Source organism: Pipistrellus kuhlii, unplaced genomic scaffold (genome assembly GCF_014108245.1).
Source record: "Pipistrellus kuhlii isolate mPipKuh1 unplaced genomic scaffold, mPipKuh1.p scaffold_m20_p_3, whole genome shotgun sequence".
In the NCBI taxonomy this organism is placed as follows: Eukaryota; Metazoa; Chordata; class Mammalia; order Chiroptera; family Vespertilionidae; genus Pipistrellus; species Pipistrellus kuhlii.
Window position 1 is genome coordinate 46,581,846 of NW_023425529.1, and position 26,967 is coordinate 46,608,812.

Here is a 26,967-nt window from a genome sequence, read left to right on the forward strand (position 1 = left end):
TACAGACCAGAGTGTTCCAATTTTAAAACTTTGTGCAGACATGCCTGGTTGCGGAATATTGGCATGTGAGATATCTAGAATCTACCACATACAAACAGATCAGATCTCTACTAAGTTTTTGAAGTAATTATATTGATTAAAAAAAACCCCCACACAGCCGAAACCGGTTTGGCTCAATGGATAGAGCGTTGGCTTGGGGACTGAAGGGTCCCGGGTTCGATTCCGGTCAAGGGCATGTACCTTGGTTGCTGGCATATCCCCAGTAGGGGTGTTCAAGAGGCAGCTGATCAATGACTCTCTCTCATCGATGTTTCTAACTCTCTATCTCTCTTCCTCCCTCTCTGTACAAAAAATCAATAAAACATATTAAAAAAACTATTTTAAAAAAAACAAACCCACACAACTTTGTAAAAGTCTATTATTGTTCTATCCATAAAGCCCACAAACACTGGGAAGTTGTGTAGCTCCCAAGAAGTCAATGCAGTTATGAGCACCTAGAGCTCACCACTTAGCAAACGGAGATAGGAGGAGGCAAAAACACTGGGAATAACTGTTTGTTATTCCCATCCTATCTAATAAAGAGGGGATATGCTCATTGACTGTCATTCTCTCAAATATGACGGCACCCATAGCCACAAGATGGTGGTTCCCAGTCCCCTCAGCCTTGCTGGGGCCGCCCCCAGGTGGATCCGGTCACTCCATGCGCCTGCCTCTGGAGTTCCCCAGTCCCCTCAGTCCCCCAACCACCCAGGGCTGGCCCTAGACACAGGCAAGCCTCGGATGGAAGCTGCCCAGTTGCCCAGGGCTGCCCGAGGCTCAGGTAACCAGGACTGGCCTAGGCTTGCGTTGCCAGCAGTGGCAGCAGCAGAGGTGTGATGGAGCCATCTCCTTCCCCTGATCACCTGGTAGCCTCATGCCCCTGAGGGCTCCCGAACTGTGAGGGGAGCAGGCTGGGCTGAGGGACCCCCCTTCAGTGCATGAATTTTCATTCACCAGGCCTCAGTAAGATTACAATAAAGCTGAAAATCCTATCACCTAGTATGTCATAGCCATCATAATAGGGGATGCATTACTCACATGCTTCTGGTGACACTGCTGTAAACAAACTTGCTGCACTGCCAGTCATATAAAAGTATAATACATACAAACATGTAAAGTACATAATACTTGATAATGATAATAAATGACTATGTTACTGGTTTATGTATTTACTACACTATACTTTTTTTTTATTAGAGTGTAATCTTTCTATGAATAAAATATTTTTGCTATAAAACAGTATACTATTTAGTGCTGGCAGCAGCCTCATACATCTTGTGTTTATTGCATCTCTTGATGTGTCATTTCTCTCGTGCTTGATTTAAGATTGTGTTGTGTTATACAGTACCATGCTTGTAGCCTAGAAGCAAGAGGCTGCAGGATAGAGCCTAGGTGTTCATTCTGTGATGTTGACACAAGGACAATATCATCTAACAAAGTAGTTCTCAGAAAGTATTCCCTCTGTTAAGCAGAGCAGGGGTGTGTTTTCTAAAGTGCACCTTGGTTTAGCTGTGGAAGATGATAAGCAAGGGAGAACAGACTGAATAGGACAGTGGGCCAGGGAACTACTCTGCAAGAGCAGAACCAGGAGAAGTCAGGTGATCAAAATAAGGGCTTACTTACTACAAAAAAACAATGGGTTTAGTTAATTGTTGGACTAGTGACTCCTCCGGTTACCAAATCACAAATTTAATTGCAGTTAATCTCGTTCTTACCCCTTCATTGCCTCCGGGGCATGTTTGAGGCAGATGAGGTCCTGTAGCTTATAGGCCACGAGATCACAGCGAGCCATCTCTAGTCCTAATTAAGAAAAAGTTCACCACCTGGAAATCCTGGACTTTGATCAGAGGCTGTGCTGGGTGGCACTTGACTGTTGTCTCTTTTGAATAGGGTGCTTGTGTGCCCTTTAGGGAGAGATAGTTGGGTGGTCAAAGGGTCAGATGGTGGTAGAGATTGCATATTACTCCCTAATACTTGTTCTTCTCTTCTTCCTCAGTAATGGAATCTTCAATGTTAGCTGGACACTTGGCTGCTGGACCTAAAGATGATTTGCTAGCTTCCATTACGGCTGTTATGGCCACAAGACTAAGTCTGGCCAAGAGTATCTATAATACATGGAAGTGGTTGGCGCATCTGCTGAGCAGTGTCCTTAAAGGGGGAGGTGGGAGTGCCCTTCTTTTTCCTCTTTCTCCTTTCTCCCTGGCCAAATGAAGGCATGTCAGCTGGAAGTGGAAGAGATGGCTTCAGGAGGTAATGTAGAACCCAGATGATAAGGATGGGAGTGTAACAAGATAGTAGACAACTGGGTTACTGGTAATGGTGGATCCCTATACAGTCATGCTTAGCCTAGAGAAAAAAATGTATTTTTGGATCTAGTCCTGACCAATGTACATTTCTCCTCAAATATACATAAATATTAGACAGATTTATTTATTTTTTAACTTCAGGTTAAAAAATGACCAATCAACCAACTATAACCACCATCACCACCAACACACAAAGGAATCCATTTGGAAAGGAAAAAATTTAGGAGGTGAAAGTAAAGATTTAAATATGATATAGTGTTCAATTTGACTATCAAGTGTTTCCTTTTCTCTTCAGAGACCATCTTATTTGAGTAAAAGCACTTAATATATTGTTTGGGATTTGGGACGGGGGTTACTTTGCAACTTGACTGGCAATTACACAGCAGGCCTGTTTTCCTGAAACTGGCTTGATCCATCCCCAATGATGCACATTTTCTCCAGTGTATGATATTTGTCATAAGCAAGCTTTTCTTTTCTTCAACATCACGCATACATTGCATTTATAAACAGGCATTCATTGCATTTATAAACAGGCAAACTAGTTTTATTCAGTGTTATGTGGCAGCACATAATAACTTAAATGCCACATAAATGTCTCATAAAGGGAAAGTATTTCAAATGAATTGCAGTTATTTGTCCAGTTATGACACCACATAACAATAGATGTGATAACGACAGTATGATGCTGGACATTTTAATTATAGATGTGCCTAATATTCTATGTTTATTAAAAATACTCTATATAGAAAACATTATTCAAATGGAGTTATCACAGCGCATTGAAAAGTCCAATATTAAAAAATAATATTTGAAGCATTTAAATGTCATAAACATTAAAAATATATATCGAAATAAAACCTCTTAATATCTTTTGTTTCAAGTTAAATCTTAGTCTCAAATGTGGTACGTGAAGAAGTTGAAAGTTGAGCTCCTCTGCAAGCCCTGGTGGGTGGGGACCCAGAGCTCTGCTCCCACTCCCCAGTCCTAGCTTGCACTCCTGCAGGGTGCTCAGGGGATGGCCAGGGTCTGTGGGGTGCAGTTAGGCAAAACCCCCTTTAGTTTTATGCCCTCAGTTAACATAGGAGGTGACTGCAGCCCAGAAGGGAAGTTACAGGTCCCATAACCAATGACTGGATTGTCTCACAGGTACCTTCACAGCTAATAATAGCTGCAGTAATACAAACAAGCTGTGCCATGTCAGAGGCATGGCCTACTTTCACATAAACATTCTGTTGAAAGGAAACACTTTATAAGTGTGCAATAAAAGGTTAACTCAGTGGGCTTGGTGTATTCAAGCCCTGCACATTCTAAAGAAAGGACTGGCCTTTGATTGATTCTTGGGAGATAACATCCAAGACCTTGGAATATACTGGGAACTTGTCTTTGAATACCTGGGAACTTGGGCCATAGTCAAACATTTTTTCCTAACAATGTGATTTATGGTGAATGCCTGTTTCTACTCACTTGAGGCCTAGGCCACAGTGCATCAGTTTGATGTCACAGGAGCTAGAGACTACGTGTCTCAGATCAGTCACCCAGTGCTCCACGCCTACACGACTGACTCCCAATAAAAACAGCATCAGAGGGCACGTATGGGAGTGGGGAGGGGAGGCAATGGGGGTTATGGACACATGTAATACCTTAATCAATAAAAAAAATTGAAAACAAAACAAAACAAAAACAGTATCAGTTCAATCTGTGGGATTGCTGGAGATTAATAGCTAATGTCTGTCACATGCGTGTACCGTGCCTACATGACTGACCTCCAATAAAAACCCTGTACATTGAGGCCTAGGTTAGCTTCCCTGGTTGGCAATAGTCCATGCATGTTGTCACATATCATTGCTGCAGAATTAAGCACTGTCCACACGACTCCACTGGGAGAGGATGACTTGAAGCTCATGGCTTGTTTCTCCTGGATTGTAACTTTTTCTCTTTTCCGATTTTAATCTGTATAATATTGCTATAATGGACTGTACTCATGAATATAGTAACATCTTTTCTAAACCCTTCTAGCAAGTCATTGAACCTACCTCTGACACAGCATGGGTTGACAATGATTATAAAATTTGTTAATTTTCTGTATAAAAATAATTCTTAACTATTTTTAAATAGTTAAATAAATTTATTGTCAATTAATGCAAATATGAAGAGAGTACATTCATTTGGCATTGATTAGAGAAACTTCTAAAGGACATCATATTTTTTTAAGTCAAAAATTTTATAAAATATATTTTAACCAATAATAAAAAAGGAAGACTAATCAATATTTCTATTTGTAGAATTGTTTGATGTACCAACATACAGATAGTCTTTAAGAGTCATGCTTCAATTTTATTTAATTGCAACTAGACTATGAGTGTTTCATGGAAAAAATCTGATTTGAAAATTCTTTACATCACATAAAGGGTGAATTATAAGAAGAATGTCAAATTTTTCACCTCAAAATTTCATGAAAGAATTTATATGCCCTGTTTCAAGTATTATCAGACACATCATTCATACAAACACCAACTTTTCTTTTTTTCTAGCACCAATCAAGCCATAATAAAGAAGACAAAAGGCATGACTAAAATAGAAAAAATGATAGAGGAACACTATGAAATATTAGAAAAACACACTGTATTTCCTCTAATAAAACTATAAACCAACAGGTTTTACAATAATAATTTAAGAAGTTTTGTTTTGAGTCCAAGTTAAAAACTTATTTAAAATGTAAGTAAAGAGCTAATTGAAATTATTACTATAGACTGATAACTATTTTCAATTGTTGAAGAAGTATTTCAAAATATATATATTAAAAAAACTCATACAACTCAACACCAGGAAGACAAACAATCCAATTAAAAATGAGCAAAGGATCTGAATAGACATTTAGATGGCAAATAGACATATGAAAAAATAGGAAACTTCACTAGTCATCAGAGAGATGCAAATTAAAACCTCACTAATTGAAGGATTACTATCAATAAATCAACAAACAACAAGTCCTGGAGAGGATGCAGAGAAAAGGGAATTCTAGTACACTGCTGATGGGAAGGCAATCTGATGCAGCTACTGTGGAAAATAGTATGGAGTTTCTTCAAAAAATTAAAAATGGAAATGTTGCCCTAATCGGCTTGGCTCAGTGGATAGAGCATCAGCCTGTGGACTGAGGGGTCCTAGGTTCGATTCTAGCCAAAGGCACATGCCTGGGTTGTGGGCTCGATCCCTAGTAGAGTATGTGCAGGAGGCAGCCAATCAATGGTTCTCTCTCATCATTGATGTTTCTATCTCTCTCTCCTCCCTTCCTCTTTGAAACCAATAAAAAGAAAAAAATATATATATGCTAGAGGCCTGATGCATGAAGATTCATGTAAGAATGAGCCTTCTAACTGTATACTCAAAATCAATAAATTGAGGATACTGCACTCTGAAAAAAAAAAAAAAAAAAAAAAAAAGAATGGATCTTCTTTTCCTTGGCCAACACTCTATCCACTGAGCCAAACCAGTTTTGGCTTCTTTTCTTTTCTTAATCCTACACCTCTTTCACCCAGGCCCTCTTTCCTCTCCCCTGACAGCTGTCATTATGTTCTCTGTATCTATGAGTCTGTTTCTATTTTGTTTGTTATTTAATTTTGTTCATTAGATTCTGCATATAAGTGAAATCAGATGGTACTTGTCTTTCTCTGACTGGTTTATTTCACTTAGCATAATACTATCCAGGTCCATCCACACTTGCCCAAAAGGTAAGATTTCCTTCTTTTTCATGGCTGAGTAGTATTCCATTGTGTAATGTATCAGCTTTTTTTTTTTTTTTTTTTTTTTTTTATCCATTCATCTTCTGATGGACTCTTAGGCTATTTCCAAATCTTGGCTATTGTAAGTAATGCTGAAATGAACATGGAGGTACATATATTCTTTCAAATTAGTATTTTGGGTTTCTCCCAATATATTCCCAGAAGTGGAATTGCTGGGTCATAAGGCAGTTCCATTTTTAATTTTTTGAGAAACTACATATTGTTTTGTACAGTGGCTGCATCAGTCTACATTCCCACTAACAGTGAATTTGAGTTTCCTTTTCTCTGCATTCTTGCCAACTCTTGCTGTTTGTTGATTTACTGATAATTACCATTCTGACAGTTCTGAGGTAATATGGCACTGATAGACTTGCTTAGCTTAGGGCTTCCACAAACCTTCAATTTGTAAAAAGTGCAATATCTGTGAAATACAATAAAATGAGGTATGCCTTTGATTTACTTTAAATTTTATTTTACTTTCCATATAATTAGGAAAGTTGTTCTAAAGAATGAGATGTAAAATAAGAAAATTATAGAGATGAAGAACAAATTAGTGATTGCAAGCTCTAAGAAATGGTGCAAGTGTTCAAATGGTGAATAGAGGTTAAGCATGCCATTACTTAGTATTATAAGAAGATCCTAACTTGTTCTTTTCAGCCTCATTCATTTTATTCCTTAACTTCACAATATCATTTGGAAGTTGTATAGAACTCCTCTTTATTTTTTATAACACTGACACCTCCTCTTTTCCCTAGGAGAAAAAGAAATGCTGCTCTAGTTGGTCAGATTTCAGAATAAGTGTGAAGTGGTTTTTTAATGGATAACGTCAATAGGGAAATCTTTACTTTGGCTCTTTCTCCTCTAATATTTGGAGGTGTAAACTATCCCATTTAAGTAGTAACTGCCAACATTCCATCTTGGGCCATGTAGGACTGTTATTTAGTCAAGTGACTTCTAAACATTTTATATACAAGCACCCTAAAAGGATTTGGAAAAACTACATACCTTATACATTTTTAAATTGACATTTAAGATTTTTAAAGAAATTATTTAAGTTCAGATAGTTACGAGTGATATAACTTTCAGCACATTATAATATTGACATTTCAAATAAAACTGTTACTTTACTCTTTTAACTGCATCCAATGAGACCTAAATGTCATAGCAATTTGACACCCACTGTCAAACATTTTTAAAAGACAAGATGTTTTTAAAGTTAAAAGTTTTACAAAAATTTTTTCCTTTTAACCTATATTTACACTCGACTCCCCCATAGTATATTTTATGCTTGAAAGCATTTAATTGATTAAATTATCATATTCTTCTGTAAAAAAAAAAAAGGGGTATAATTTAAATCTTTACTATAATCATAAAATCCCAAGTTTTAAAATTTACTTCTGGCCAGGTGGCTCAGTTGGTTGGAGCATCATTCCCTATAGCAAAAAGGTTGCAGGTTTGATTCCAGGTGAGGGCACACACCTAGGTTGTGAGTTTGATCCCTGGTCAGGATGCTATTCAATGTTTCTCTCTCACATCGATGTTTTTTATGGGAGCATTTAAACCATTTACATTTTAATGGCTTAAATGTTTCAAATATTGATAGGGGCACATATTTATTGACACTTTATTATGTTAACTATGTTTTTTTCTTCTTTTTTTTCTTCTTAAAGAAGGCCCTTAACATTTTTTTTTTGTAATGATGGTTTTGTAGAAGCTCTTTATTCCCCAATTTTAATTAATTAATTAATTAATTAACCAACTATCTAATTAAATTTTTATCCCCCGCGCCCCCAATTTTAAATGATAGCCTATCTGGGTAAAGTACTCTTAGTTGTAGTTTTTTGTTTTTCATTACTTTGTATATTTCATGCCAATCTCTCCTGGCCTAAAATGTTTGTGTTGAGAAATCATCTTACAGTCTTTTGGGAGCTCCTTGGTATGGGCCTCTTTGGGTTGTCCTGTTTCGGAATCTCTCTGCTTCCTGAACTTGTATGTCTCAATTGCCATGAATCTTTGAAGTTTTTCTGAACTCACAACAATTTTAATTATATGGTGAATTTTTGCTTGTTTTTGTTTTCAAGGGTTCCAAAGCAGAAATGTATTGACTAAGCATTTTGCTTAGTCATCCTCGCTGTGTTACTTTATCATTATTACTGATTGTTAAGTCCCATCTTGAGTTTAGTCATAACTTCCTCCTGCTGAAATCTTAGCTCATTTCTTCTTCCCATCTTTCAGCAGGGAAGAACAACTCTTGCCCATTCTCCATAGGTAGCCGTGTAGCTTAGACATGTAAGCACTAACCCAATTCTTACTCAGTCTGCTCTTTGTTTAGCTGAATCATCCTAGTGTCCACTGGACAGATTGAAACTCTCCAATCTATTTTAAGGCACTTTTGGCAACAGAGAACTTAAAAAAAATCATCACACCCATCTCTGCATCTGGGCAGGATTACTTCCTGCCAGGAAGAGCAATATTCTTTCTTCTTTCGAAGCACTAGAATTGTAGTAGGCAGTTAGATTGCCAAGAGCAGAGCAAGGACAACAGGCCAGGTATGGAAGGTCACCAGGGTGAAAAGCCCTGGATGCCTAGCAACTGGCAAAGGTGGGAAAACAAGGAACTCCCCCCCCCCCCCCCACACGCACTGGTAACCTTTCATTCCCTAGCATATTGTAAGCCATGAGGTTTAAACCCCTTAACATTTCATATTGCTGGTCATGCAGTTCAGACCCTCCCCTGACCACTCCTAGCATATTAGTAGTCATGTGGTAGACCCCTCTAGAGGAGGAACAAGGGGGGCAGAGAATAGCCTCATATGACTCCCACGTAAGCTCTGGCAGGACCACTTCCTTAAGCAGTAAGCCCATTTGCTGAGGTTCTGACCCACATCAAATGACCTTAGGAACGAGGCCTCAGGCCTGGTGACCACAGAGACAGAGTTTGGTCAATCTAGAGATAAAGTCTAGGCCTCAGTTGTGTTTTAGCTCCTGACCCAGAAAAGCAGCAAAAGCGGGTGGAGCGATGCCTATGGCTCACGTAAGGATCGGATGCAGTGATTATTGAGCCCTGGCCTAGTGCCAGCCAATCAGTAGAGAACACGACCCTGAAAGGACACACCTGGAAGAGCTGATGAATAGTGAGGTCCTCTCCTGGGACCCATCCTAAGAGAGGAGATAAAAACCCTCAAGATGAAGGACCCAGAATGTGTTCTCCTCTGGAACAAGTTCATGCCTTTCCCCCTCCTAATTCCCCCAGGTGTGTTACTTTCGCCTTTCTTTCTCTTAAGCTCCAAGGGTCCTTCTTTTGCCCCTTAAACTTTTTTCCTGAGCCCATGCAGCCTCTACTTCTATGACTTTAAATAAACATTTACTTGTATTTGAGCCTTGGCTCATAGTGAACAAGTGATAAAACTGTCAACTGTGTGGGAGATATATATATATATATATATATATATATATATATATATATATATATATATATATATACTATTCCTCTCACCCTCTAAGTTTTTATAACCAGGCTAATAAGATTAACAGGAGAAAATAAAAGTTTTAATTTATACATGTGGAGAATCCACATGGGCATGAAAACTCCAAAGATAGGGAAGCAACACTGGGTATATGAGACATTTTTGGACAAAGAAGGAAGAAAGGAAAAACAGGGTATTGGATTTTAGAAGTGAAAATAGACTATTTACATGTAGTTGAGGAAGAGTGGAACATACATGGACAGGAAAATCCTTGCTAGGCAACTCAGAAACCAGGGGACACAGGGGGTATCTAGCTAGCATAGTAACCATAGTTAATGATTAACCATAATTAATTCAAATTAGTCTAAGGTGACATCCTAAGATTTCCTTCCTGAATCAGGGTTTCTCTATCTAAATCTCTTGGGCAGGAAAGGTGGGAGGGTCAAAAGTTATTCCTGAATAAACACATTGTCTATTAATAAACACATTTAATTAACTCACCCCTAATGCTGTAGCAGGGCCAGACCAAATGATTTCATGGGCCTTATGGGCCCGATGTTCCCTAACCTGACCTAGATGCACAGGGCTTTGTTTAAGGCAAAGATAAGCCTTTTATTAAAAAGTTATATGCCTGGGGCATGACGACTCACCAAGACCTGCCCCATTAGGAATTTATGATCAGATTGTTAGTGTAGGTAGCTAGCTAATTATTAATAAAGGAAGGGAGCAAGGGAATCAGACATTAAGGATAAACTACTAGGGAGCCAAACAGGACATTAAGCCTGCTTCACTAGGAAGTCGCAGCTTGCATAAGCTCCCAAGGGGGCTGCTGGATCCTCAGTCCTCAGGACCTAATTCCCTAAGGATCTGTGACTGGCCATTAGCCATGATTACTGAAGGGAAGGGAGAAAAAAAGCAGGGAAATCCCTTTGCTGGGCACATGCACAGTAGGAATTAAAATGGTAACCAAAAGGGGAGACATGTAATCTGGGAAAAAGACCAGATTGGTTAGGGGGAGGGCCTAGCACAAGCCCAAGAAGCATTGGGAAAGTGATTGCTCAGTTTGAAAGCCCAAGGTAATATAATCAAAGAAACTGGAAACTGACCACCAAGACATTTTAAAGTAAAGTTTATTCCCCAGTAATGAGGGGGACTCATTGCGGAGGTAGAGAAATCAGAATTGAAGGAGTGGGGAGGGGAGAAGGGATCCAGCCGGGCTGCCTCCAGATGGACATGGAGGAAAAGCAACAAGTGGCTGGTCTGGGGGTCTTTTTAAGGGGAGGAACAGGAAAGGGTTGGACCCAGGGCGGAACAGGAAGGGGTGGGCTCTAGGGCACTTTGGCGCTGATTGGTGGTTCAATGTCTTGGGGATGTCTCTGTGACAGATGCCGGTAATGCCATAACTCCACTCACCAGTTGGGGGGAGGGAGAATCTCACACTAACAAAGGCATTTCCTTGGTAATATGTTAATTCACTGGCCCATTTATTCATTAGTTCCCTAGCAGCCATGCAGGTCTAGCAGCCATATGGGCTGAAGTGTGGACCCCAAGTATGGCTCCAAGTGTGAGGCTGGCAGCTATGTGAGCCCAAGCCTGGGCCCCAAATGCAAGCCTGGGTATAGCAACAAAGTATTGGCGGGGGTGCAGCCAGGAGCAGACAAAGTTAGCTGGATGGGGATAAAGACTGAGTTGGACTAAGTTTTGGCATGGACTGAACCAATGGCACAGAATTCCCAGAACATGGCCCCTTTTCTGGGCTTGGCAAAGACAAGGCTGGACTTTCCCATAGTGGAATGGATGAAAATGAGACGCTGGGTACACTGGGTCCCTGGGGGCAATCTTTTATTTCTAATCCAATAAATCTTACACTTCTCATCCTCCCATTCATGGGTCCTCAATATGCTTTTCTTGTGACTCCACAAAAGGACCAACAGCAAGATCACCCTGTAAGGTTATGTTCCATAGAACCCCTTTCATAAAATTCACTCGGAAAAGTTTACACAATAGTGAATAGCCTCTGTGGCTGGGACTAAGTCACTTCCCTCTAATCAGTTTGACTGAGGTAGGATGTGTGCACAAGACAATAATTCATGCAGCCATGTTGCCTGTTTGCTTTCATGCACAGAAATCACCTGCTTTCATATTGTTATTGTTGGTGACTAAGTACAGTCATACAGTAGTAATGTGTATTGAAGAGAAGGTTGTATTAGGAAATAGTAATTTTATCGTGCACATGAGAAAGAAATGTTCTTCTTTCCCCCCCTGATGTCGTAAGTTTTGTTATGTTGTGTTTATTTTTAATTTCTTATTGTGATGAAAAACATATAACATACAATTTTCCTTTTTTAAATTATAGTTCACATTCAATATTATTCTGTATTAGTTTCAGATGTACAACATAGTGGTTAGACAATCATATACTTTACAGAGTGGTCCCCCTGATATTTTAAGTACCACCCCCTCCCCCAGCCTATATATAGCGATTGCAATATTTTTTATTCTTTATCGATTAAAGTATTACATATGTCTTCTTTCCCCCCCATTGACCTCTCCCTGGCCACTCCCATCTCACAGCACATGCGCTCACCACCACCCCCCCTAGAGTCTGTGTCCATTGGTAATGCTTATATGCATGCATGCAAGTCCTTTGGTTGATCTCTTACCTCTCCCCCTTTTCCCCTGCCTTCCCTTTGAGGTTTTACAGTCAGTTTGATGCTTCTCTGTCTCTGGATCTATTTTTGTTCATCAGTTTATGTTTTTCACTATATTCCACATATGACTGATATCATGTGATATTTATCTTTCTCTGACTGGCTTGTTTTGCTTAGTATAATGATCTTCAGGTACACCAATGCTGTTGCAAATGGTAAGGGTTCCTTCTTTTTTTATAGCAGCACTAGAGGCCTGGTGCATGAAATTCATGCACGGGGATGGGGAATAGGGGGGCTTAATCTGGCCTGCACCCTCTCGCAATCCTTGACCGCTGGCTCCTAACTACTTACCTACCTGCCTGCCTGATTACCCCTAAACACTCTGCCTGCCTGGCAGATCATCCCTAACCACTTGCCTGTTTGCCTGATCACCCCAATTGCTTGCCTCCCTGCCTGATCACCCCTAACTGCCTCGACCACCACTGCTGTGGCTTCGTCTGGAATGATGTCTGGAAGGTCATTTGCTGACTGGTCTCATTAGCATATTATACTTTTATTATTATAGATAGTATTCCATTGTGTAGATGTACCACAGTTTTTTAATCCATTTGCCTGCGGATGGGCACTTAGGCTGTTTCCAAATCTTAGCTATTGTAAATTGTGCTGCTATGAACATAGGGGTCCGAGTTTGGAATGGGTGAGTGCTACTGCGCTGGTGCTCCGGTTCGGACCCTAACCCGGGTTAGCTTAATAAAGACTTTCTGCATTTACATCGGACTCGGCTCCCTGGTGGTCTGTGGTTCCAGAATTGACTGGGCACAACACAATATCGTGTCATCTGTGAATATGGACAGTTTTACGTCTTTTTTTTTCCCTCCCAATTTGGATGCCTTTTATTTCTTCTTCTTATCTAATTATTATGGCTAGCATTTCCATTACTATGTTGAACAGGAGAGGTGAGTGGACATCCCTGTCTTGTTCCTGTTCTTAGGGGAAATGGCTTTAGTTTTTGCCATTGAGTATGATGTTGACTACAGGTTTGTCATATAAGCCTTTTATTATGTTGAGGTATGATCCCTCTATTCCACTTTGCTGAGGGTTTTTATCAAGATAGGATGTTGGATTTTGTCAACTGCTTTTTCTGCTCAATTGATGTGATTTTTATTTCTCAGTTTGCTTATGTGATGAATCACTTTTATTGATTTGCGGATATTGTACCAGCCTTGCAGTCCTGGAAAAAAAAAATCCCTCTTGGTCATGGTGTATGATCTTTCTAATGTAAAGTTGGATCCGATTTGCTAGGATTTTGTTGAGGATTTTAGCATCTATGTTCATCAGAGATATTGGCCTATAATTCTCTTTCTTTGTCCTATTTTTATCTGGTTTTGGGATTAGGGTAATGCTAGTTTCATAGAAAGAGCTTGGAAGTGTTCGAAATGTTTTTAGGATAGAAGCTTGTCACAGAAGTTTTATTGGAATTGTCTGGAGTCTTTTGCTCAGCTCTCCTGTCATAGATTTATGTGGAAATCTGTCCCCATAAGTTAGGACTGAGGGAAGATGGAACAAGCAGGGTGTGGTCCCTGGCCTCCTCCATACTATTAATTCCCATCTTTATATCAACAAAGAGGGGAATAGGAGTTCTGGTCATGCTAATCAATAGGTTACACAGTCATTTTGAATTAGATCTTAACAAGCACCCAACATCAGCCTTATCCACTCACAGAAGGTCCACATACTTAATTTGGTTTGGTTTATAAAAACTATAAAGTCAGATTATATTTTCTAAGACCTTAGTAGCAGTGCACCTTTTAGAACAGTCACCAGAATTTACGTTGAGCAAGGGCAGGAAGGTGGCTAGAGATTGGGAGTTTACTTTGGAAAACTGCCTAAATACAAACTGATGCTTAGGTAATTGGCACTGCTATTTCATGAGAGAATATTGTTTTCCTGCATTAAAGAATGTTAACGGGGGGGGGGGGGGGGGGGAGGCGGGGGGGTGGAATTGAAACCTGTAAAGAGTTTTTTTTGTGAGTTTATTTGAGCCTTACTGTCGACACATTCCAGGAAGCAGAACCTCAACGGATTGAGATAATGCTTTGAAGAATGGCGGGTTACATTTCTCTATTTATACACTGAAATCAAAGGAGGGACATAGGTGGGTTACATGAAATTCATTGGTGATGGAGTAAGGAGGCGGGAGAAAGCAAAGTGGTGGGAAACTCCTGGGATTGGATAAAAAGTAAAATTGCAGGAACAATTAACATGATAATGAAGGAATTTGAGGCATCTGTCCTGGCTCTCACCACATTTGGTTGTGCCCCAGGGGCTCCGGAAAAAGGGAAGTTATAAATTACCCAGACATTTCATAAATATGTTATCTTAGAGGCAAAAAGGCAAATGGGCTCAGTAAAAAGATCAAAGTTGATCTTTGTCTGGGAAAATATCTGGGACATGACTACCTACTATAACCTGTTAGATATTTAAATTTTCAAACCATCTTTTGTGGTTATCTTAGGTCTCTGGGTTTGCAAGACTGCCACGAAGGCCTTCCCTGAGCTTGTCAGGTTAGCATGTGGCTCTTTTCTTTCACAAGAAGAATTAATGAACTTCAGAAATGGACGAAGTCTGAGATATCATTAATAATTGTAAGCCCTTCTCTCGTGATTAATAAGTGCCAGCCTTCTCCTCTGCTTGTTACACAGAAGAGCTCATTTAATGCTCACATTAAGCTCATGAAGTGAATAGTATTATTATTCAACAAGATTGCCTTCATATTCCCTTCAACTTTAGTTAGACTTTTTTTTTCTGACTCTAGACGTTTGACCTCCATTTTTATAGAGCATTTACTGGAGAAAACTGGCCATTGTAAATTCTTCCTCTGCCCCTTTGAGATCTAAATCTTCCCCACAGTCCATCCCCAGGGTCTTGCCAGTTTTACAACTTCAGGATGTATTTCACAGGTATAGGGAACATCTCTTTGAAGTGTAATCCTCAATGATTAGCATTCTTACCTCCAAACTTCTTTGGAAGGCTAGGAGCCTAACATCTGAACGTGCCTAGCTCAAAATTGCAAAACTATTTTCTACAATAAAGATACGAGAGACATTTTTCCTTTGGATGAAGCCAATTATCAGGTATAGCCTATAATCCCTCCTCAGGTCTTCCAGTACTTTCACATTGGCTCACTCCAGCTGTCAAAAATTCTATCATTCTTGCTTCAGCAGAGATGAGTTCAAACTTAATTCTGGCCTCTCTCCCCTATTGGAATAGCCAATAATAAAGTCTTTCTTGCCTGCTTAATTTTGGTGCAGTTTTTACTAAGACATTACCCACAGTTTATTGATTAAGAATCTGAAGCACAGAGGGGGGTAGAGGGATGAGAGAGGGTAATGGGGGAAAAAGGGGCATACATACTTTCAACAATAAAGAATTTTTTTAAAAAAAAGAAAAATTGAGTAACTTGTCTAAGGTCACATATTAGTAAGTGGGATTCTAGTCCTACCTCCTCACAAGGTGATGCTGTCATTCAGGGCTTTCTGTCTGTTTGAATTCTTCCTAGAATAAATATTACTGTGTTAAAACTATTTTTATGGCATTATTTTATTTGATCCAGCTCAATATACTAGGCAGGATAGGTATTTTAACATCTTTACTTTATAGTTGAGAATTTAGGGAGGTAAAACACCTTGCCTGAATCACACGAGTTTAGGGCCCCAAGGTTTAGGGTTCAATCCTCACTACACTCTTGAGCTGTGAATCTAATTAGAACCAGGTGCTTGGGAAGGGCTAACTCCCACCCAACTCTGAAAGCCTGTGTCCTCCCCAAGGAGTGCCTGTGATCCTTCCTTCTTATTCCAATGGTCAACCAGCTCCCCTCTTCTACCCAACAGTTTCCAGAGGCCTTTCTTTAGTTCACAGAAGCCATCTCCAGCCCTGGCAGGCTTGGCTCAGTGGATAAAGTGTCAGCCTGCAGACTGAAGGGTCTAGGGTTTGAGTCTGGTTGGGGGCATATGCCTGGGTGGTATATGCCTGGGTTTCGGGCTCGATCCCCAGTGGAGCACATGAGGGAGGCAGCTGATTGATGCTTCTCTCTCATCATTGGTGTTTCTCTCTCTCTCCCTCTTCTTTTCTCTCTGAAATCAACAAAAATATATTTTAGAAAAGCCAATCTCCAGCCTTCTCCACCAACATTGCTTTCCTTTGAACCAGCTCCCTGTAATGATTCTGCCTTTCCTTGGCCTCCTAGAACTCACTGAAGAACTCCAGTTTATATATGGACACCTGCCACCTGTCACATTGCTTTGTGAGGCCACAAGTATGAGCTCCAGCCAGTTTCCTACGTGTGTCTTATCTCCCAAATGGACTTCTATTCCTTCCCCAGGGCTTCCCAATGTCACCATAAGGAACGTTCAAAGCTGTGAAAGTTTTTTGTGTGAGTTTACTTGAGCCAAACTGTCGACAATTTCTGGGAACCAGACTCTCAGCGGATTGAGATGTTCCTCTGGAGAATGGCAGTTTTGCACCTCGTTGTAGACATTACAATCAGAAGAGGAGACTCAGTGGGTTACGCAAATCCATTGGTGATAGTTCAGGGAGGTGGGAGAAAGCAAAGTGGGGGAGACCTCTGGGATTGGATAAAAAGTAAAATAATGAACTCATCTTCTACTTAAGTGGGTGCAGGAGAGTGAACAGCCAACAATTCACTCAAGAACAACGAGGAGATTTGTGATCTCCGCAGAGCGATTCCTGCGCTTTGAGAGGGTCACGATAAAGAAAAGCTACTTTGACATTCCAACCATATGTCATCGTAGATGCAAAAAGACAATAGGCTCAGTTAAGGTAAAGATGGACCTTTGTCAGGGAAGATACTGGCCGAAGACATGACTACTCATCATAGCCTGTGTTTTAGTTTAAAAGAAGTTTTGATTTCAGGCCATCCTTCGTGGTAACTTTAGGTCTCTGAGTTTGCAAGGCTGCCATGCAGGCTTCCCTTGAGCTTGTCAGGTTAGCAGATGGCCCCTTTCCGTCCACACCAAGTAATCCAGGACGGCAATGGGGGCATAGGTAGGAGTCAAGGCAGAGAGAACTCAGCACTGAAAGGATGTTGGAGAAAGAAGATCATATAGCAAACCTTCCCCAAGAGAGTGGGTCTAACAGAAAACAGTTTCCTCGGCCCAGGGCCGCCTCTCCTCTGGCTGTGGGCATGTAATTTTGGTCCTTTCTCTGACTAAACCCTGATATTCTGGGATTGTGAGGCCTTGGGGTTCCCAACGGGAATGGAAGTAGGTACCTTCCCTGCTGAGCTCATAGGGAGCTCAGATTCCTTATGGGCAACAGGTCTTGGAAAGAGAAGCAGGGCCCAAGCTTGGAGGCTGCGCTTCATTTGAGTGCCGCCCTGACACGTGTCTAACCCAATTTTCCCAAATGTGGCACGCTCTGCACATCTACCCCCTGCCAGTGAGGCGGGCACAGTAGACTGGCCTGGGGACTATTATCTGCTCTGGAGGCGACCCACCTGGGAGCCCTGTCTCACAGGCCCAGTCACCACAGGGACAGCCGAGCAGCCTGGCTCTCCTGGGATGGAGGTGGAGCCAGGCACGTGCGGCAGAAAGAGAGAGAGAGAGAGAGAGAGAGAGAGAGAGAGAGAGAGAGAGAGAGGGAGAGGAGCAGGAAGCTTTTGTTCTGGGCTAATAATAGAAGCTTCTGCAAATGCATCTGACTCACTGTCAGAGTCCGTCACAACCTGCCAGGAGCGGCTGTGCAGGCAAAATGCCTTTCTTTTCCTTGCCCGCTGACACTGCCAGTGCGGACCCATCAGTTACTCCAGGGCTGTGAGCACCGAGGAAGGGAGCTGAAGAGGCTATGGGGCCATACCCTACCTCCAATACCGTCCCCACCGCCCGCTAGACACACCCCTTAGAAGGCTTCAGTTCATTTCTGTATCTAACAGTACCTTCTGGCGAAGCTGAATGCTGGGATTGCCTCGTTCCGCAGCCCCAACCCATTTCCTTAAGTGCTGTTAGTCTCTTAGGCGCTTTAAGTGACAAATCACAGGCCCTTCTGTTCACTCTCATGATCCAGAGGGCCTTCACCGCCCCTCAGGTTGACTAAAGCGTGGACAGGCTTTTCCTGATGCTAGTCCCTGGCTTTAGAGAATTTTACTGTAAATCCTTTCTCTGTCCCTTTGAACTGTAAATCTCTCCCTGCCTCATTCCGGTTTAACCTCCTGGGAAAGGACCTGAGAATCCAGTCTCTATAATGCAAACACCAGGAAGCTAGTGTCCCATGTCTCAGTGTCTATGGAAGGGCAGGAGCCTAACTCCAGTGGTGGGGGCGGGGAGGCCGTAGCTCCAAGTTGTAAATCTACCTACCTCCGGTCATGAAGATACATACCCAAAGTTACCTTTTCCTTTGGGTGAGGCCGATCACCAAACACAGATGTCTAAGACTCCCCCATGCGAGCTCTTCAGAATGCACAGCCTGTTGTTTCCACCTAGCTAGGTATCTGTGTTTCATTTATGCTCTCTCTCTATTGCAGGCAATAGTATCAGAATAAAAGTAACCTGTCAGCTCACTGTATTTGATGTGATTTTTTTTCTTTAACACTTGTGAGATTCTCCCTCCCCTCAGCTGGTGGACAGAGTTATGACATTACTGGCATCCATCACAGAGACATCCCCAAGACATTGAACCACTAATCAGCACATGCCCAAGTGTCCTGGAGCCCACCCCTTCCTGTTCCACCCTGGGTCCAACCCTTTCCTGTTCCTCCCCTTAAAAAGACCCCCAGACCAGCCACATGTTGCTTCTCTCCATTGACATCCATGGAGGCAGCCCTGCTGGGTCTTTCTCCTCTCCCCACTCCTTCAATTCTGATTTCTCTACCTCTGTAATGAGTCCCGCTCATTACTGGGGAATAAATTTTACTTTAAAATGTCTTGGTGGTCAGTTTTCTGCGCCTCAAACCTTACAACAATCACCATTTCCCTCAAATTCCTCTCTTCTGGTCTTTGCTGTTTTGCAACTTATTACGCAACCAAGTCATACACAACTGAAAACGTGTGTGTGTGTGTGTGTGTGTGTGTGTGTGTGTGACCTCTCCCACTCCACTAAAATGTTCTTTGGGAGCAATGTATCTAAGATGTCTGCATCACATACTGCCTTACTGTAGAGCACAGTAGGTGCTCAGGCCCTGATTGTTGAAAATGTTTTGTCAACGTTTTCCATCCAACAGAAACCATGACTGTTAGTTCTCCAAAAACATGGCAAGATTTTAAAATATTTTATTTGCATTGTTTTCTGCCAGCAGAAAATACTGTAGTTTTTGTTTTTCTTTCTTTTTTTGCAGTGGCGAAGAAGAGACTCTAAATTCCACTCATTTCTTCCTATGAAGATACAAAGTTTGGGGTAGAGGAAGAAGCTGATTTTAAGGGGGAGGCTGTAAGTGGATCTCCTCAGATGAGGCCTCAAGAAGAAAAACAGGATTCCGGTGCTATGGAAGGACATTCTGGAATTTAACGGAGACCACATAAGATTGAGTAGAGGCTCAGAGGGACTTTCACTGTGGGTTGCACCAAGGTTTCAGAGCCCCGAAGTGGGATTTTTCCTTCCTCACTTAGCTTGAGCCCTTTGAGAGCATTCCAGTAGCAACTGTTGTCACTCAACCTTCATCACCCTTAAATCCCCTAACTGTCCTATGCAGTGTCAAACAAAACTTGGGAGAAAATTAAGTCTTTGTCCATTTTACCACTGTCCTTATCATGTATTCTAATACCTACATAGTAGAGAAATCTACATACATGCCTAAGGAAGGAAGGAAGACATGCCTAAGGTCCTTCTCTGTGCGTTCAGTTCATGAAAACATCAAGACGTAGATTCCAAGTCTCTCAGTCTGGTCTCCTCCCCTGTGTACCATGCTGCCTTTCTCCCACTGAGTTCAGGACTTTGGAAGGTCTGGGAGCAGGAGCTGGAGGTGGGAGGCAGTACCACCTCCTGTAAGAAGAGGTGGGAGTTAGGCTCTTCTATAAAGCCACTGCTGTCAGAGCATGCGCTGTGGTGGTGGAGAAAGCCTGCAATGTAAATGAAAAGGAAACACATCATGCATTTTGAAGACAATGTTGGGTATTGGTGCTAATAGAAACTTTCCTACGCCACCTGTGGAAATGCTTCTCACTACTATAAGTAATATTTAAAATTATTATTAGTAGCAACAGTTATGTGATTGGCATTCTGCTCTTCTCACCATGAAGTGAGATTTCTAGAATGTTCACCTCTTTTTATTCTTATAAAAGTATACCTATATTTTATTCTTATTTTTTTATATACTAGTACTAGTGGCCTGGTGCACAAAATTTGAGCATGGGGGTGGTGGTGTGTGTCCCTCAGCTTGGCCTGAACCCTCTCCAATCTGGGACCACTTGGGGGATGTCCGACTGCCAGTTTAGGCCCAATCCCCAGGGCTGGCTTCTAACTGCTCACCTGCCTGTCTGCTTGATTTCTCCTAACCACTCTGCCTGATGGCCTGCTCACCCCAAATTGCCCCCCACCATGGCCTGCTTGCCCCCAACTGTCTCCTGCCCCCAACTGGCCTGATCACCCCAATTGCCCTCTCCTCCTGGCCTGATTACCCCTAACTGCCTCTGCCTTGGCTTCACCACCATGGCTTTGTCTGGAAGGATGTTTGGAATGTCTCCCGGTCTAATTAGCATATTATTCTTTTATTAGTATAGTTATTGCTGAGCATTGCTGTAGAAACTTTTTTTTCCCTCATATCTCTGCTAGGTCTTTTAAAAATAGAAATCTAATCATATAATTCCTTGTAAAAGTTTTAAGTGGTTCTCTAGACTGAATAAAATATTTAAAATAACATAGAAGACTTTGTTTCACAATCTGCTTTCTATTAATCTTTCCTAGTTTTAATTTTTATTTTCTCCCACATAATCCATTTCTCCCACTAGGCACAAGGTATAGTTTCTGAAGATGTGATTTCCCATTCCTGTCTGCCTTTGCACATGTTCTCTCTCTAACTGGGATGTCAATGTCCTGCTTCTTCTTCTACTTCCTCCCACTACCTTTACTAATCAGTCCAGATTCACCTGGAAATGACATCCTCTGGGAAGTTTGCTTTTCTATGTCCCCATGTCATCCAATGAAGTGAAATCAAAGTAATTTTTTATTTTCCTGCCATGTCTTTCATGAAACTATGAGCTACAAGTATCTTGTGAGTGTTTCTGCTTAATCTATATAATACTCTTCTTGTCTGAATTCATAAGAGCACAAGCAAAACCAATGGTGGCAAAGCTGAAAGGGACAGGGCAGATCCAAGAACAGGAAGTGAGGTTTGTTCCGACCCACAACCGCAATCCAAACTCCTGTGTACTCAGGGCAGCGTGCCTTCATGAAAAGAGCGTTGATTTGGAAATCAGGAGACCTGAATTCTAGTACTGATTTTGATATTAACAAAGTTACATGATCTTACTAAGTCATTTTCTTCTTAAATAGTCTCTGTAATTCTAAGACTTACATGAGATAATATCTCTGAAAGTGGTATATACTCACTAGAGTACTTTCTACCTGAAGGGCTGGGTAAGATAGCACGGATGGAGCCACGGCCTCTGCTCTGCACACCTCCAGGAGTAATGCTTACATTGCAGTCTACGTGAATGCTGACCTGAAGTTGAAGGTCAGCTCTGGATATAGCCTTGGTAAGCCATAGAGACATTTGAAATGAATGACTCAGAAAACGAGCATTATGCAATGCAGAAGCAGCATCCTTCTGCCTTCCACAGCTCTAGAGAAGAATGGGGCCATACAGATAAAGGGAAAGCCAAGGAAGAGAAAAGAAGACGCACAGAGGTGAAATGGCAAATACATTTAAAAAATAAGCTTAATTTTCCCTGTTGTGAAAGAGGCTTCTTCTCCTCCCACATTTGTTCTTAAAGTGTGTTGCTTTATAAAATCTGTAAACTCTTTGTCTCTTTGAAATGTCTGTAAATCTTTTTAAAAGGCTAACTAAACCTCTTGCCACCTTTACAAGCCAGAAATATCTTTTCCAAAGAGAGCCATTGCTTTGAAATGTAGTCATCAAGGACGATAGCACCCTTACCTTCCAGTCTTCATGGGAGGGTAGGAGTCTAACTCACAAAACTATCTTCTACCATAAAGATAGGAGAACTTTTATTATTCCTTTGGATAAAGGCAACTAGCTAACACAGCTGGCCACCTCTGTTACCAGGTAAATGTCAGATGAACTATGTATGACAGATGGTGCTGTTGAGTCTTCTGATTTGAACACTAGTTATGGTTTATTTTGTCATGTATATAATGGGTTGTATTTGTTTGGCTACTTGACAGATTAGATTTCTTTCTGTCTTTAAGACCTTGTTTGTGGATTGCCTGTGATGCACATCATATTCTGGTTTAATGTTTATTTAAAAATAAAACTGTTTTCTTTCTCTTATACCTTTTGGAGAGGTTTTGTGGGGTGGAAGAAGATTTTTATCTTTAATTATATTTCCCCAATGGGCACAAAACAATCTTGATAAGAATTATAATTGAGCTAGAAAAATAATTGTCACATTCTCACAATATTCTCTCTCCTTCCCCTCTCCCTTTTCCCATCTCTCCTTGTACTTTGTATCTAATAGTTCCTCTTCAGAATTTATTTTGGCATAAAAATAACTGTCCAGTGTCATCTACAAAGTAGAAACAATAAAAAATTAAATCATAGGATTAAATAATTTGATTTTCATAAAGTGATAAGGATAGTAGTGTTTGACATATAGTGAGCCATATATCCTAAATACTAAAAGCCTAATATGCAAATTGACTGAACGGGGAACCACTGGTCATTATGATGCACACTGACCACCAGGGAGCAGATGCTCAATGCAGAAGCTAGTGTGTATATATATATATATTTTCTAATATACATACATACTGGTAGCCCTGTGCACAAATCCATGCTCCAGTAGCTCACCAGTAGCTCGCTGCCACCCTTCAGTAGCTTTCTGCCTGCTGCTCAGCCCTCCTGTAGCTCTCCTGCCCCCTTCCACTCATAGCTTGCTGCCCTGCCTTACTCTCCCACCACAGCTTGCTGTTGTCCTTCTGTAGCTCTCCGCCTGCTGCCCCACCCTTCTGCTGATCTGTGATCAGTCGTTATGCGGTTGGTCATTACGCTTCATGGAATAATGACCATTTGCATATTACATCTTTGATATGTAGGATATAACACACGCACACACTCACACACACATGCATGCACATGCATACACACACGTTATTGTTAATATTATCATAAGGAAAAGCCTTTCACCAAAGAGCAAGTGTGTAGTTACCTGGCCCACATAGGTTCCATCAAGTACACACAGATAGCACTTAGAATAACCCCCTATAGGATTATGTCACACTAATTATTCTTTAGCCTATGCTCTGTACCAGCCCTCCCCCCAAACCCTTCCTGGCTTTTCTCTCACTGCCACTAGAAGAGTTGACCATAAGATGAAACCTCCTATCTCCATACATGATCACTTCACAAATAGAATATCTGTTGGCCTGTGCTACCTCAAATCTGGTAAAAGAAACAAACAATGAAAAATTAAAAACCTCCTTGGCCCTGCCTTTTATAAATGTGGTCAAGGTCAAATGGTTTAAATTTCAGCAATAGGGCACCAATAAAAGGGCTGTGAATTGGAAAATTTTGAGCATGATGCAAATAATGGGGGGCATTCTTTTTTAGGAGTTTGGAGAAAGAGTAAGACTTCTCTGGTAAAGACTAAACGATAGAGTGGAGGGAAGAAAGCTGATAGCTGGGGACCAGACCCTTTTTTAAAACAGAAAATATGCCTTTGTACTAATTACAGAAAGGCACTTTTGCAGATTAAATAGAAGAAAAAAAGGAATTCTATCTTAGAAATGAAGAAACCTTGAAATTTTAGGTGGTAAGCTCTATAGAGCCAGATTTGAACCATTATTTGCCTCTTTAAGTGAGTGTCTTTGTGCAATGAGGACTACAGACCAGACACAGTGGTCGACTGAGTGCTGCTACCACTTCCTACTCATGCTCACACCCCTCCCATGACTGATCATCAGTAGTAGGTTAATTTCTGGGACTTGATACAGAGATCCTGGGCCATAATTCATTTCTTGGAGTTAATTACAGATTCTGGAAGAGGCAGAGTGGAGTTGTTTTTCAGTAGATCCAGGACTTTGCCAACTATCTCTGCCTTTAATGGTGGTAAGTGAATTTCACCCTTCCATATTTCTCACACAGTCTATAATGTTGGCAGCACTGAGCTGTTTTCATGGTTATCTTCCCCTTCCTATGATTTCTTAAGGGATGATTGAGGGAGATGCTTCATAGCTTCATGAAAAGACGATTAAGAAAGCTCACAGAGAATTGGAAAGATCTGAGAACCACTGTGATCCCCATCTCAGCCAAAGACTGTACCAGTGAAGGGGTTTCTCATTCTTCTAGAGAGGCATAAAAGGGAAAGTCTACAAAATCACTTCCTCGTTTATCTGAGAGACTAAGTGCATTTAATGTCTAGAGTTACACTGAATCTGATAAGCCATCATTTGTGAGATTTATAATTATTTTATATTCCACTAAGGAGGCAAAAAAAAAAATTAGTCAATTAAACTGGCTGACAATGGCAATTATTAAGACCCATTCCACTCGAGAGATTAAAATGTGGAAAAGGGAGAGACAAACCAAGATGGTGGCATAGGTAACACCTAATTGCAGCCTCACACAACAATTTCAATAAAATACAACTAAAATACAAAATGGACATTACCCAGAACTACAGGGAAGTTGACTGACTGGAAATTCTACAACTAGAAGGAAAGAGAAAACCAGAAGGAAAATCAGAGGAGCTGTAAAAGCCTAAGGAAGCCTTCCCCACCATGAAGTAACCTGGGCTCCAGAGCCTGCCTCACCATCAGCCCTGGCTCCATAGCACTTAGATCTACCTCACCATATCCCACATGCTCAGAAATTATCTGCCTGCAAGACATGCAACAGGATAGGATCTTTCCTTTTCTGTGTTCCCTTGTAGGCACAAGGAACACAGAATAAGAACTCAAGATAAACCTATTGAACGGAATAGACCAATCCCCTCTTCAGTGTCTATTCCAGATATTTCCTTTATGTCCTACAACTTCCTTTTTCCTCAAAATACTGGCTTGCCCCAAATGTTATAATTTTCATCACTTTTTCCCCAGGTGGTTATCAAGCAAACGTATGATCCACATTAAGCAAGCTGGTGTTAGAAAACATCTATATTGTAAAAGAAAATTTGGAGTGTTGATTTCTCTATAAAAGACTACTAGCCTAGCTTTCTTTAACTAGGAAGTTCCAAGTATCTGCACAAAGAGTAGATGCATGATCTTCAAACTCCAAATGGTGAGGATTCTTTTACTTTTGTCTTTATATTTTTGTATATTATTTGAATACTATTGTATATAATGATCATGCTTTATTACTTAAAATAAAAAAGAAATGCAAAAATAAAATGTGGAAAAGGTACACCTTAGAATATGTGAAATACAGCATTTCTAACTGCAATCTCTCTTGCTATAATGTAATTTTATCACCATGGCAGATAATGGAATCTAGTAACTTATTTTGAAACGTGTAATTATATAGATCCTGCATGAGGCCTGCTTTGCTGGACACCTTGGTATTTTCTTGTGCAAGGCTGACATCTGCTGGTTAAATGGCATTTGAGCCAAGCTCTGTACAGTAGTCCCCTCCTATCTGCAGTTTCAGTTATCCATGGTTAACAGTGGCCTGAAAATATTAAATGAAAAGTCCCAGAAATAAGCAATTCAGAAATTTTAAATTGTATTTTATTCTGAATAGTGTGATGAAATCTCTCACTATCTTGCTCTACCCCACTTGGGACATGAAACATCCCTTTGTTCAAAGTCTCCACACTTTAAACGTTCCCTGCCCATTAGTCACTTGGTAATCATCTCAGTTATCACATTAGCTGTCAGAGTATTATAGGACTTCTCTTCAAGCCATTCGTATTTTACTTAATAATGCCACATTCCCATAATTTTTATTACAGTATATTAGAGGTCTAGTGCATGAAATTCGTGCTTGGGGGAGGGTATCCCTCAGACCAGCATGTACCCTCTCCAACCTGGGACCCTTTGGGGGATGCCCGACTGCCAATTTAGGCCCAGGACTGGACCTAAACTGGCAGTCAGACATCCCTCTTATAATACGTGACTGCTGGCTCCTAACCACTCACCTGCCTGTCTGCCTGATTGCCCCTAACTGCTTCTGCCTGCCAGTCTGATTGCCCCTTAACCACTCCCCTGCCAGCCTGATTGATGTCTAACTGCTCCCCTGCTGGCCTGATCGCCCCCAACTTCCCTCCCCTGCCAGCCTGGTCACCCACAATTCCCCTTCCCTGCTGGCCCAATGATCCCCAACTGCCCTCCCTTGCTGTCCTAGCCACCCCCAACTGCCCTTTCCTGTTGGCCTGTTTGCCCCTAACTGCATTTTCCTGCTGGTCTGATTGCCCACAGCTGCCCCGCCCTGCCAGCCATCTTGTGGTGGCCATCTTGTGGCAATGTGGGGGTGGCCATCTTGTGATGACATGAGGGCATTGTGTGAGGGAGCGAGGGCCACCTAGGCTTTTATTATTATAGATTGTTGCATTTTATTATTAGGAGATTATTGTTGTTAACCTCCTACTGTGCCTAATTTATAA

At 41.2% G+C, this 26,967-nt stretch overlaps 1 protein-coding gene across 3 annotated transcripts in view; it reads right to left on the reverse strand.

The window, feature by feature from the left end:
- Positions 1 to 19,526: 19,526 nt before the first annotated feature.
- TESPA1 (thymocyte expressed, positive selection associated 1) overlaps positions 19,527 to 26,967 on the reverse strand; it is a 40,060-nt gene continuing 32,619 nt past the window's right edge. For all 3 annotated transcript variants that reach the window (XM_036458237.2, XM_036458235.2, XM_036458238.2), the window contains one exon: positions 19,527 to 20,310. In XM_036458237.2, the coding sequence (XP_036314130.1) occupies positions 20,105 to 20,310 (206 nt within the window). In that variant the 3' untranslated portion in view covers positions 19,527 to 20,104. The remainder of the gene's footprint in view (positions 20,311 to 26,967) is intronic.